At 40.2% G+C, this 14835-nt stretch overlaps 1 protein-coding gene across 4 annotated transcripts in view; it reads right to left on the reverse strand.

Annotated features, from left to right (window-relative positions):
• Positions 1 to 12011: 12011 nt before the first annotated feature.
• Positions 12012 to 14835, reverse strand: part of LOC126190807 (TBC1 domain family member 31) — a 277761-nt gene continuing 274937 nt past the window's right edge. For all 4 annotated transcript variants that reach the window (XM_049931366.1, XM_049931369.1, XM_049931367.1 and 1 more), the window contains one exon: positions 12012 to 12405. In XM_049931366.1, coding sequence (XP_049787323.1) covers positions 12383 to 12405 — 23 coding nt within the window. In that variant the 3' untranslated portion in view covers positions 12012 to 12382. The remainder of the gene's footprint in view (positions 12406 to 14835) is intronic.

Below are 14835 nucleotides of genomic sequence, written 5' to 3' on the forward strand. Positions count from 1 at the left end.
TGTAATTAAAGGCTACTATCCTCACATGTCCACCAGCTGGAGAAGTGTCTCTCATACCCCGTATACCAATTGATTTAACCATTTCATTTAAGTGAATCATCTGCAGTAACAATAAAGAAGGCTCAGGATTGGACATTCAAATAAGTTTGAATTGATTTACAATCAGAGTGTTTTTCACAAGGCCATTGTATGCTGCTCATTCATACACTGGTAGTTCAGAAAACTTGTTCTGCTCTTACCACACTGTATCCAAAAACAAAAGATGTTAAATATTCGGAAGTTCTGTAATTGTATTTCGTATAAAAAATTAAAAAAGCATAAAACCAGTAAAGACTGAAAACAAACCAGTGTTTTTAATTTATATTCTATAAGATTTATTGTAACTTCACTTCCATACTGTCAAACTGGGAGAAGCTGCAAAGAAGCCAAAATTTGCACACTGACACAATTCCTGGGGGATAACTCAGATTAGGAGGTATATCCAATTCCCATACTTATTCAGCAATTGTGAATCATTGCCAGGTTTGCTAGCTCCTTATAAACAGCAGAAAAAGTCTGTTTTTTCATGAGATTGTATTGGATTACTCCAATACTTCTATTAACTTCATTGCAATATGTATTTCCCTTTCAATAACACACAAAAAAGTTGCCTTCTCAGCACCAATTTTTCAGTTGTCTCCTGCGAGCACATTGCTGTTGCCACAGAAATTGAGGCTACACAATACAGTTACATACCCAGTGGTTCAAATGCACAATGGCTGCCGTTTCAACAGATTAACATTGCAACTGAACTACTGTGGCTAAACTGTTAGAATAATGCAGCCTTAGGAGCCATATGCTCACACTTTTCTTTGTTTCTGAACACTATGGACATAGTGTCTTCAAGTTTATAGCAGTGTCATTTTCCACGAGCCAGTGAATGTGACATTGACCGAAATATATGCTCTTCTTTTAAACTATTCCACAATTGTGTTCACATTAACAGAATACAGTATTTTCTGCTTTCTTTTCTTTCTCTTCAGTGCCTATACAATTTACAAAAAGATTAAACAGCATGGCACGATTACAGAATCTTGCCATGTTCATATCTGATTGTTTTGGCTACAGAGTGATGTGTTCACCAAAATTTTTTTAACTGGAATGTTGATTTATTGCTTTCATACAGGCATGTTCTCGAGTTCATTCAGCTCACACAGTAACTTGTTTTGCAATTCCTATATTTTCAAAGTGCGAGTTAAGCTACTGCATTACAATTCAGCAGATTTCTTTCTGTGGAGCTGGCATTTTAACACCTCAATGTCATCTAAGAATAACTTATTAATTTTATTTTTGGAGGCTACTGGACTTGCAAGATTTTATTTTCTCTATCTCTACACATAAGCAGCTGTCTCTCATTTGGGGAAAAATCATCTTTAATTACATTTAGGTTTCCTTTTATGCAGTTTTTGTGAAACAAGTAATTGCAGTTGACACATAAAATACCTTTCATGAGGTGCTTAACCCATTCTCTATAACTGACTATGACAAAAGACAATAGCAAAAATTGCTTCCATTTACAGTGGAAATAGACAGATCGATAATAAACTTTAATGAGGCGCTTCCTAAGTCTGTTACTCTTCATTATGTTTAGAAACTTGTGAGTGTTCACTGTCCAACAAAACTGTGCCACTTTTGAGTCGGTCAGCAGATATCCATGTAGCAGGCATAAATTTTTAAACTTTATTGTACACAAAGGAGATACTTATGAAATTTTTCTTCTTTATCTTTTGCAACAGTAAGCGTAATATGCACTCATAAATGTGTTCTAACACTTTCTGAGTGATGCCTGATAGGGCGATCCTATCCAGGCTCCCATGCTCATTTGGTGCTATCAGTCCATAAAGCTATATCAATCTGACAGAAAATGTTTCATGTTTGTGAACTAATCCCTCACAAGCAGCTACGCAAAATTATGTTTTCATACAGGCAGTGCCTTTATTTGTGGGTAAGACTAATACAACTGAGAATTAGGAACTACCCTTAGACTGTATATTATGATTGCCTCATGACAACATGTATTCATGTTCTAGGTGCAGTGTTCACTTAGAGGTGATGTGTAGAATAAAGGTAAGATCTTGAATTGCTCTACAATAACACATTACCCAATCACATTCATTGTGGTAAATAACCTATGGACAAGGACTATAAGAATGGCAATACACACACACACACACACACACACACACACACATACACACACATATATTTCCAATAGCCCTTTACCCTTCTTTACTTCTCCTCCCACCCCTAACACTGCACATTTCTCCCCATGCTGCACCTAGCAACACATCACTCTCTACTTGCCATGCCTTTGCATGCTCCTACAATCAGCACTACAGCATCTTCTTTCGCCCCCACCCCACATCTCTCCCTCTTTCAACCTAAGCGTCTTCTCTGGTCCCACTATGAACCCCATCTACTCATACAGGGTGTTTCAAAAATGACCGGTATATTTGAAACAGCAATAAAAACTAAACGAGCAGCGATAGAAATACACCGTTTGTTGCAATAAGCTTGGGACAACAGTACATTTTCAAGCGGACAAACTTTCGAAATTACAGTAGTTACAATTTTCAACAACAGATGGCGCTGCAAGTGATGTGAAAGATATAGAAGACAACGCAGTCTGTGGGTGCGCCATTCTGTACGTCGTCTTTCTGCTGTAAGCGTGTGCTGTTCACAACGTGCAAGTGTGCTGTAGACAACATGGTTTATTCCTTAGAACAGAGGATTTTTCTGGTGTTGGAATTCCACCGCCTAGAACACAGTGTTGTTGCAACAAGACGAAGTTTTCAACGGAGGTTTAATGTAACCAAAGGACCGAAAAGCGATACAATAAAGCATCTGTTTGAAAAATTTCAACGGACTGGGAACGTGACGGATGAACGTGCTGGAAAGGTAGGGCGACCGCGTACGGCAACCACAGAGGGCAACGCGCAGCTAGTGCAGCAGGTGATCCAACAGCGGCCTCGGGTTTCCGTTCGCCGTGTTGCAGCTGCGGTCCAAATGACGCCAACGCCCACGTATCGTCTCAAGAGTTTACACCTCTATCCATACAAAATTCAAATGCGGCAACCCCTCAGCGCCGCTACCATTGCTGCACGAGAGACATTCGCTAACGATATAGTGCACAGGATTGATGACGGCGATATGCATGTGGGCAGCATTTGGTTTACTGACGAAGCTTATTTTTACCTGGACGGCTTCGTCAATAAACAGAACTGGCGCATATGGGGAACCGAAAAGCCCCATGTTGCAGTCCCATCGTCCCTGCATCCTCAAAAAGTACTGGTCTGGGCCGCCATTTCTTCCAAAGGAATCATTGGCCCATTTTTCAGATCCGAAACGATTACTGCATCACGCTATCTGGACATTCTTCGTGAATTTGTGGCGGTACAAACTGCCTTAGACGACACTGCGAACACCTCGTGGTTTATGCAAGATGGTGCCCGGCCACATCGCACGGCCGACGTCTTTAATTTCCTGAATGAATATTTCGATGATCGTGTGATTGCTTTGGGCTATCTAAAACATACAGGAGGCGGCGTGGATTGGCCTCCCTATTCGCCAGACATGAACCCCTGTGACTTCTTTCTGTGGGGACACTTGAAAGACCAGGTGTACCACCGGAATCCAGAAACAATTGAACAGCTGAAGCAGTACATCTCATCTGCATGTGAAGCCATTCCGCCAGACACGTTGTCAAAGGTTTCGGGTAATTTCATTCAGAGACTACGCCATATTATTGCTACGCATGGTGGATATGTGGAAAATATTGTACTATAGAGTTTCCCAGACCGCAGCGCCATCTGTTGTTGAAAATTGTAACTACTGTAATTTCGAAAATTTGTCTGCCTGAAAATGTACTGTTGTCCCAAGCATATTGCACCAAACAGTGTATTTCTATCGCTGCTCGTTTAGTTTTTATTGCCGTTTCAAATATACCGGTCATTTTTGAAACACCCTGTATATCTACATGACTACTCTGCAGATCACACTTAAGTTTTTGCAAGAGGGTTCATAGAGCCACTTTCAGACTGTTCCTCGACCATTCCATTCTCAAATAGCACTTGGGGAAAATGAACACCTAAATCTTTCCATTCAAGCTCTGTTTTATCTTATTCTATTACAATGGTCATTTCTCCATATCTAGGTAGGGCATTCAGAAAAGAAAGTGGACGATCGAAATTTTATAAAAAGGTCTCACCACAATAAAAAATGCCTTTATATTAATGGCTGCAACCCTAACTAGCATATTGTTTTTGTGACACACTCACCTGTTTTGTGATATAAAACGAGCTGCCCGTCACTGAACTTCTTCAATGTCCTCTGTCAATCCTATGTGGTAAGGATTCCATACTGCACTGAAATGCCACAAAAGAGGAAGGGTGTGTATGCAATCTCTTTAGTAGATTTGTTGCATCTTCTAAATCTGTCTGTTCCAATGCTACCCCATGTGGCAAGGATGCCCATGCCTGCCCCTAAGCATGTGCATTCTGCCAGTAAAACAAAATCTTTGGTTTGTCTACCCCACCACATTTTCTATGTGATGGTTCCAATTTATGTTGTTCTTAATTGTAAGCCCTAGATATTTAGCTGAATTGACAATGTCCAAATTGGTGTGATTTATCATGTAACCAAAACTAAATGGATTTTTTAGTGCTCATTTGGAGAACTTTACACTTTTTATTGTTAGGGTCACTTGTCATTTTTTGCACTATACAGATATCTTGTCTAAATTAGTTTACAATTTGTTTTGCTCTTCTCATGACTTTGCTACACAGCCAATGACAGCATCATCCACAAACACTCTAAGAGGGCCTCTCAGATTGTCTCCTAAATTGTTTATATAGATTAAGAAGAGCAGAGGGCTTGTAACACTTCTTTGGGGAATCTCAAAATTCAGTTTCACTGGATTACTTCCCATAAATTATTACCAACTTTTATTAACAGATAGTAGCCTAATCTGTCTCATCCATAAAGAGATCATCCATGTTAGCTGTTCCTCTGACAACAGTAAACCTGTTAACCAGTCAATGACCAGCACTCTGCTGAACAGCTAGTATACCCTGGCCTTGAAAAATTCAACCACATACTTCACTTGGGCTTTGACTACCTCTCACTGTGCGCCGAGATGAGGGACATCCTACTTAAAATCCTATCCACATCAGCCCATGTAGTGTTCTGCCACACACCCAACCTACAGAATATCCTTGTCCATCCCTATTCAATCCTATTTCCAGTCCCACACCCCATGGGTCATTCCCTTGTGGACAATCCAGATGCAAAACTTGCCCCCATACACCCACCACTTCTACTGGTAGTCTAGTCCCAGGCATTTCATACCCAGTAAAAGGCAGAACCATATGTGACATCAGCATGTTATATATAAATTATACTGCAACTACTATGCTGCATTCTATATGGGCATGATATGTACTCTTCTATTCACATAAATGGCTTCTGCCAAACTGTGGCCAGCCACAAACTTGACCATCTAGCTGCTGAACATGCTGCACAAAACAACACATGCCATTTGGACACTCCATTCCAGCACAAATTTCCCAGCACTACACAGGTGGGAATTCTCTCTCTAGCACATCCTCTGTTCTTACAAAGCTTCTGGCTAAACCTCTGCTAACCTGTTTCCCACTGCCTCCCCTTATCTTTTCCCTTGTCTATTCTGTCATTGGCCACAACACTCCTTAACCATCCTGATCATGTATTTTGTACACCTTTCCCCTCCCTGTCTCCCTCTCCAACTTCTCCCCCCCTCCCCCTCTGTCCATCTCCTCCTTTCTATATCTCTTATATCCTCTATCCTGTCAGAACTCCTTTCAGTTTGTTGTATGGCTGCTAAGTGATCTGTCTTTCCAACTCCTGCCTCACACTACGCCCTCCTTGGCTTGCGTCTTTTCCTACTCCATACCCATAACCAACGGCCCAGATAACTGCTCTCAGAAATTAATAATCAATGTCGCCCCTAGCGTGGTAATGTGTGTGAGGAAGCTAGTGAACACTATCCTCTGTTAAGTATGTCTTTATGTCACACATCAGTCTGCCATAGGTGATTGGTTGCCTTTACCTTATTTTATGTATTACGAGGGCAGTTCAATAAGTAATGCAGCACTTTTTTTTCTCGGCCAATTTTGGTTGAAAAAACCGGAAATTTCTTGTGGAATATTTTCAAACATTCCCGCTTCATCTCGTATAGTTTCATTGACTTCCGACAGGTGGCAGCGCTGTACGGAGCTGTAAAAATGGCGTCTGTAACGGATGTGCGTTGCAAACAACGGGCAGTGATCGAGTTTCTTTTGGCGGAAAACCAGGGCATCTCAGATATTCATAGGCACTTGCAAAATGTCTACGGTGATCTGGCAGTGGACAAAAGCACGGTGAGTCGTTGGGCAAAGCGTGTGTCATCATCGCCGCAAGGTCAAGCAAGACTGTCTGATCTCCCGCGTGCGGGCCGGCCGTGCACAGCTGTGACTCCTGCAATGGCGGAGCGTGCGAACACACTCGTTCGAGATGATCGACGGATCACCATCAAACAACTCAGTGCTCAACTTGACATCTCTTTTGGTAGTGCTGTCACAATTGTTCACCAGTTGGGATATTCAAAGGTTTGTTCCCGCTGGGTCCCTTGTTGTCTAACCGAACACCATAAAGAGCAAAGGAGAACCATCTGTGCGGAATTGCTTGCTCGTCATGTGGCTGAGGGTGACAATTTCTTGTCAAAGATTGTTACAGGCGATGAAACATGGGTTCATCACTTCGAACCTGAAACAAAACGGCAATCAATGGAGTGGCGCCACACCCACTCCCCTACCAAGAAAAAGTTTAAAGCCATATCCTCAGCCGGTAAAGTCATGGTTACAGTCTTCTGGGACGCTGATGGGGTTATTCTGTTCGATGTCCTTCCCCGTGGTCAAACGATCAACTCTGAAGTGTATTGTGCTACTCTTCAGAAATTGAAGAAACGACTTCAGCGTGTTCGTAGGCACAAAAATCTGAACGAACTTCTCCTTCTTCATGACAACGCAAGACCTCACACAAGTCTTCGCACCCGAGAGGAGCTCACAAAACTTCAGTGGACTGTTCTTCCTCATGCACCCTACAGCCCCGATCTCGCACCGTCGGATTTCCATATGTTTGGCCCAATGAAGGATGCAATCCGTGGGAGGCACTATGCGGATGATGAAGAAGTTATTGATGCAGTACGACGTTGGCTCCGACATCGACCAGTGGAATGGTACCGTGCAGGCATACAGGCCCTCATATCAAGGTGGCGTAAGGCCGTATCATTGAATGGAGATTACGTTGAAAAATAGTGTTGTGTAGCTAAAAGATTGGGGAATAAGCTGGTGTATTTCAATGCTGAATAAAACAACCCCTGTTTCAGAAAAAAAATGTGTTGCATTACTTATTGAACTGCCCTCGTATTATGAACTGTGAACTTTCTGAGATGAAATCAAATCCAGTCGCACAATTGACAAATGCTTCACAGGCAAGCAATATGATTAGAAGCCACTTGTAAGCAATGGTGTGAAATGCCTTCTGAAAGTCTAGAAATATGGAAACAGCTTGAGATGCTATGTCAGTAGCACTCATTACTTTGTGTGAATAAAAACCTAGTTTTCGAACAGTGTAAAATCTAGGATGGAATGTAAGAATATTGGGAAAGGAAAGTTGCCACTCACCATATAGCAGATAGTGGAGATGCTGAGTCACAAATGGTGTGGGGGGAACACCCTGTCACAAATATAGCTTTCGGCCAGTAAGGCCTTATCAAAATTAGACAACACACACACACGACTACAGTCTCAGGCAACTGAGGCCACACAGCCTCAGCTGCCAGAGACTGCAGTCATGTGTGTGTGAGTTGTGTTTGTGTGTAATTTTGATGAAGGCCGTACTGGCCGAAAGCTATATTTGTGACAGTTTTTTTGTTGTGCCTGTCTGCGACTCAGCATCTCTGCTATATGATGATTGGCAACTTTCCTTTACACAATATTGTTAAAAACCTAGTTTCATTTCACAATAATGACATTTCCTGAATCCACGTTGATTAGATGTCAATTTGTCATTTTTTTCAAGGTATATTGCAATGTTCAAATGTAGCATAATTTCCAAAATCCTACTGCATATCGGTGTCAGTGATATGACTTCAGAATTCAACAGATTAATTCCATTTCCTTTTTTGTGTATTAGTGTGACCTGTGCACTTTTCCAACCCTTAAGTATGTATCTTTTGTTAAGCAATAGGTTGTACATGATTGCTAAAAATGTATGTCTACAAGGCTACTCTCCAAATCACACTCAAGTGCTTGGCAGAGGGCTCATCGAACCACCTTCCCAACAATTCTCAATTATTCCACTGTGGAACAGAGTGTGGAAAAAACGAACACCTATGTCTTTCTGTGCGAGCACTAATTTCCCTTCTTTTATTGATGATCATTTCCCCCTATGTAGGTCGGCATTAACAAAATATTTTCATATTTGGAGGAGAAAGTCAATGATTGAAATTTCATGAGAAGATCCTGCCGTGACAAGAAATGCCTTTGTTTTAATGATGTCCATCCCAAACCTTGTATCATGTTCGTGACACTCTCTCCCCTATTTCCTGGTAATATAAAACATACTGCCTCTTTCTTTGAACTTTCGTGATGTATAAATCCTATCGCATTGAAGTCCAGGCTAAATTTCAAGCTTCAAAGCAGTACTCTAAAAGATGACAGACAAGCGTAGTGCAGGCAGTCTCTTTAGTATATCTGTTACATGTTGTAAGTGTTCTGCCAATAAAACACAATATTTGGTTTGTCTTACCCACATCATTTTCTGTGTGGTCTTTCCAATTTAAGTTGTTCATACTTGTATTTACTAGGTATTTGGTTGAATTTACGGACTTTAGATTGATAGATTCCTTGACGGATTCCTTTTAGCACTCATGGATGACCTCACACTTTTCATTATTTAGGGCCAACTGCCAGTTTTCACACCATACAGTTGTCTTACCTAATTTGTTTTGCAATTGGTTCTGATTTTCTGCTTACTTTACTAGGTAATAAAAGACAGCTTCATCCGAAAACAATCTAAGACGGTTGCTGCTCAGATTGTGTCATGAATGATTTATATAGATAAGGAACAATAGAGGGCCTATAACACTGCCTTGGGAATGCCAGAGATCACTTCTGTTTTACTTGATTTTTCATCAGTCACTACGAACTGCAACATGTCTGACAGAAAATCATGAAGACAGTCCCATAAGTGAGACAATATCCCGTAAGCACACAATTTGACTATTAGCTCCTTGTGGTACGGTGCCAAAAGCCTTCTGGAAATCTAGAAATATGGAGTTAGTTTGTGATGTCACTTCATGTGAGTAAAGAACTATTTGTTTTTCATAAGAATGACGTTTTCTAAATGTGTGTTGACTATGTGTCAATAGACCATCTTCTTCGAGGTAATTCATAATGTTTAAATGTTCCAAAATCCTGCTGCATATCAGCGTTAATGATATGGGTCTGTAATGTAGTGAATTACTGCTATTACGTTTCTTGAATATTTGTGCGACCTACACAACTGTCTAGTCTTTGGGTATGGATCTTTTGTTGAGGGAGTAGTTGTATATGATTGTTAAGTAGGGTGTTATTGCATCAGCATAGTCTAAAAGGAATCCAATTGGTGTACAGTCTGGACGAGAAGACTTGCTTTTGTTAAGAGATTTAAGTTGATTCACTGCTCCAAGGATATCTACATCTAAGTTACTCATGTTGGCAGCTGTTCTCAATTTGAATTCTGTGGTATTTACTTCGTCTTCTTCAGTGAAGGAATTTCAGAAGACTGTGTTTAGTAGCTCTGCTTTATCAGCACTATCATCGATAGTATTTCAATTGCTATTGTCACAGAGAAGGCATTGACTGTGTCTTGCCAATAGCATACTTTACATACGACCAGAATCTCTTCGTAATTTCTGCCAGATTTCAAGACAAAGTTTTGCTGTGGAAATTATTGTAAGTCTCTGGCATTGAAGTCCAGGCTAAATTTCGAGCTTCAGTAAAGGATCGGCAATCTAGTGGGTTTCATGTTCGTTTAAATTTGGCAAGCTTTTTTGTTGTTTCTGCGACAGTCTTCTTACCTGTTTTGTGTACCATGGGGGATCATCACTGTTGTTTGTTAATTTATTTGGTAAAAAATCTCTCAGTTGCTGTTGACACTATTTCTTTGAATTCAAGCCACATCTGGTCTACACTTACATTGCTAATTTGGAAGGAGTGGAGATTCTCTCTCAGGAAGGCATCAAGCAAATTTTTATCTGCTTTTTTGGATAAATACATTTTTCATTTATTTTTGGTGGATTTGGGAGTGTCTCTTCGGCTACGACAACCGTGTGTTCACTCATCTCTGTATCCATATTGATGCTCATTGTTAGCTCAGGATTATTTGTTGTTAAGAGGTCAAGTGTGTTTTCACGACCATTTACTATCTGAGTGACTGCATGAACTAATAACCGAAATAATTTTCAGAGAATGCGTTTAGCACAATTTCGGGTGATGTTTTATGCATATCTCCAGATTTAAACATGTATTTTTGCCAATGTATAGAGGGTAAACTGAAGTTACCACCAACTATAATTGTATGAACCAGGTACGTGTTTGAAATTAGATTTAAATTTTATTTGAACCTATCAGCAATTTAATGATGTGAGTTGGGAGGTCGGTAAAAGGATCCAGTTACATTATTATTTTATTCCAGTTGCCAAGAATGACTTCTACCCATACTTACTATTGCCAACTATATTTAGCCTATCCTTTCGGAACACCGTTAGGTCCTTCGCAAAATGTCAGTTAAAATTATCTCCAGCTATAACAATATGAGCATCGGTGCTTTCTATTAGCACTTGGAACTTTGGTACTTTCCGATCACAGCTACGAACTTTGCAACTGTTATATCAATGGTTCCCAGATCTACGTTCTTCCTGTATTCAACCTGCACCCTTTGAGACTGAAACCCTTCTTGTGCTTTCCTGAGGCTCTCTAACAACTACTTAGTGGAACCCGGAATGCCAGCACCATATTGCGCAAGCCAAGGAATCTGCAGCCTACATGGTTGCAGAACTGTCTTAGCCTCTGATTCAGACACTCCCTCACTGACTATGCTGCAAATGGTGAGCTCTGCTTGCATCTTGCTAGCAAGACTGTCAGCCTTTACCACTTCTGACAGCCACTTGAAACCAGTGAGAATCTCTTCCAATCTGTAGAGACACACATCATTTGTACCAACATGAGCCACAATCTGCAGTTGGCTGCATCCTGTGCTCTTCATGGCAACTGGAAGGACCCATTCCACATTTGGAATGACTCCACTCGGTATGCACGTGGAATGCACACTGGCTTTCTTTCCCTCCTTGGCAGCCTGGTCTCTAAGGTACCTCATAATGTGCCTAACACTGGAGCTCCTAGCTACCAATAATCTCATCCTTAGTGACTGCCCATATCTTGCAGGCTGAGAGGTTTCCTCTGAAACAGGTCAAGCAACTGCACCGGGCTGAAGGATATTATCAGCCACAAATAGCACCTGGGACCTCTTCGTCAGACTACCTGGGGAAGTCTTACCTTTGGCTCTCTGGGAAGTCGTTCACAGCTTGCTATGTCCTGAGGCAACCTCCCACTCTACCGTGGGTGTGTGAGGGGTCAACCTCCGTGCGTGCAATAACTGGACTGGTCATCAGTGTGGAGCAATTGGTAGACTCCTCATGGGTCAAATGGATGGGGGAGATAGTGTTAATATTTTGAAGGAATGAAGGTTCCGTATATTCTTCATAACTCCAAAAGATGAAGCTGTCATTAATGAATCTGCACCACATGAATGGCTTTGGATTTTAAGTGGATATGAGGCATTCTTTGAAGTGAACATGTGATGGTGTGATGCCTGATATAATAGCAAGTACATATTTCAACAACACAGTTTATTTTAAAAATTATGTATTGCACTTACACAGTTCTTTCCATTTTGTGTTTGTCAAGCGTGGGCTTTTCATTAATTTATGCTCAACAAAAATGCCTGTAATTATACAGTACAATGAAGAAATTACCATATCTCTCTCTCTCTCCTCCCTCACACACACACACACACACACACACACACACACACACACACACATTTTGCAACTTACTAAAAAAAGATGAAACAACTGCTCTGCACTTCACTATGTGGCTACTGGTTGTATCACTAGTGAAACCATTCTATTAAAAATTTGTTACTTCACTTGTTTTACAGGTGGTTTCTTCAGGAAATGTTTATCTTCTTCCTCATGAACAAATCTGGTTCATCTGGCACAATATCAGCTATCTCTGGAATCAGTCCCTGAAAATTACAAAAAATATCTTCATTCAAATAAAAAAAAAAAAAAAAATTAGCTGAAGATGATTAAGCACAAGCAGGACACATTGTAACAAGAAAATTTGTAAAGAAGATGAAAAATAATTTGCATTGGAAATTTGTAAAAGGGAATGTGTCATTATTAATATAATACATGGGACAATGATATGCTTATAAAATACAGATTTCAGTGATTGAGCACAAATTTACTTAGAATCTATCTTTAAGAGAAAAGATATGGACAGCAGGAAACGTACATGTAATTTGTTTTAGTAGAGTATAATGATTTAACTTTACAACAGTGTGTTGCAGTCATCAGGACAAAACTACAAAAGAGAGAACATAATAAAGGCACTTCAGAATACCGTGAATTAGGGGCTTCAGAATAGCTTAAATCTGATTTTGAGTTATTTTTCATCATCCAATACTGCTCTGTAAGTCTCTCTCTTTGTGTATCTATAATTCCACCTAGATTTATTTGCCGTGTTCTTGTTTTCCCATTAAAGCTTGTTCATTCCAGTATGAGTACTGTTAAGAGCAAATAATGAATTCCCTCCTACATCTACATACATATTTTCAGTTTGAATGTATAATAAACTTTCTAGAGACTGAGAATCTTATGTACATGAATCAGCAGGGTTTTAGAAAGCTTTGCTCGTGCAAAACTCAGCTTTCCCTTTTCTCACATGATATACTGAGAGCTATGGGTGAAGGGCAACAGGCAGATTCCATATTTTTAGATTTTTGGAAAGCATTTGACATGGTGCCCCATTGCAGGCTGTTAAATGAAGGTACAAGCATGTGGAATATGTTCACAGATATGTAAGTGGCTCGAAGACTTCTTAAGCAATAGGACCCAGTATGTTGTCCTTGACAGCGAGTGTTCAGCAGAGACAAGAGTATCATCAGGAGTGCCCCACAAAAGGGTGACGGGAGTGCTGTTGTTCTCTATATACATAAATGATTTGGCGGACAGGATAGGAAGCAGTCTGAGGTTGTTTGTTGATGATGCTATAGTGTGCAGTAAGGTGTCAAAGTTGAGTGACTGTAGGAAAATACAAGATGACTTAGACAAAATTTCCAGTTGGTGTGATGAATGGTAACTAGCCCTAAATGTGGAAAAATGTAAGTTAATCCAGATGAGTAGGAAGAACAAACTTGTAATGCTCAATACGGTATTACTAGTGTCCTGTGTGACACGGTCAAGTTGTTTAAATATCTGGGTGTAACATTTCAAAGCGATATGAGGTGGAATGAGCATGTGAGAGCACTGTGGTACGGAAGGTGAATGGTTGACTTTGGTTTATTGGGAGAATTTTAAGAAAGAATGGTTTACCTGTAAAGGAGACTGCATATGGAATGCTATTGTAACCTATTCTTGAGTGTTTGGGATCCGTACCAGATTGGATTGAAGGAAGACATCGAAGAAATTCAGAGTTGAGCTGCTGGAAGGTTCAAACAACACATACGTGTTACGGAGATGCTTTGGGAACTCAGATGGGAATCCCTGGAGGGAAGGTCACACTCTTTTCGACAAACACTTGAAAAAATTTAGAGAACCAGCATCTGAAGCTGACTGCCGAATGATTCTACTGCCACCAACACACACTGGGCATAAGGACCACGAAGATAAGAGATGAGAAATTAGGGCTCATGCAAAGACATACAGACAGTAATTTTTCCCTTGCTTTATTTGCGAGTGGAACAGGAAAGTAAGTGACAAGTAGTGGTACAGGGTACCATTCGCCATGCACTGTATGGTGGCTTGTGGAATATGTATGTAGATGTAATATTTGTGAAAATGTAATACCCAAAAGCAGCATTTCAGAAATAAGTGATGAAACCTTTAATTTTAACCACAATGTTATGTAGACTACAACCTGAGTATGGGCCAGCTGATATCTTAATGAAAATAGGCAAACCATTGTATACAAAAATTCAAGAGTTATCCCATTTGTCATACTTTAACTAAAACTGACAATCTCAAGTACACTTGGGAAACTTAACAGGAGTCTTTAAAAAAATTGAAGAATCACATATACACATTTCATGCTAAAAGAGCCATCCCCTCTTCCATGTCTAGCCTTCCTGTGAAGTTTTAATTGCACTTTTAACAAACAGATATATTCTTGACTGGCTGCATATTCTATGTAATAAAATACAGGTCTTTAGTCACATACTGTTGCTTGCATAGTGCGTTCAAAATTGAATACTGATGAAGAGTATGTTTAGAATTGACAAAGAATATAACAACATATCACTGAATAGTAAAACTAATGACAGTTCATCATGTGATTGCTTTTAGAAGTGCTTGCCAGTTATATGAAACACAGCAGCTGTACTACTAACAGCCACTGCTAGATTTTAATTCACATGTTTCACATTTGTTATTCCATCCCAGATTTTCCGTAGATT

This window comes from Schistocerca cancellata, chromosome 6 (genome assembly GCF_023864275.1).
Source record: "Schistocerca cancellata isolate TAMUIC-IGC-003103 chromosome 6, iqSchCanc2.1, whole genome shotgun sequence".
NCBI lineage: Eukaryota > Metazoa > Arthropoda > Insecta > Orthoptera > Acrididae > Schistocerca > Schistocerca cancellata.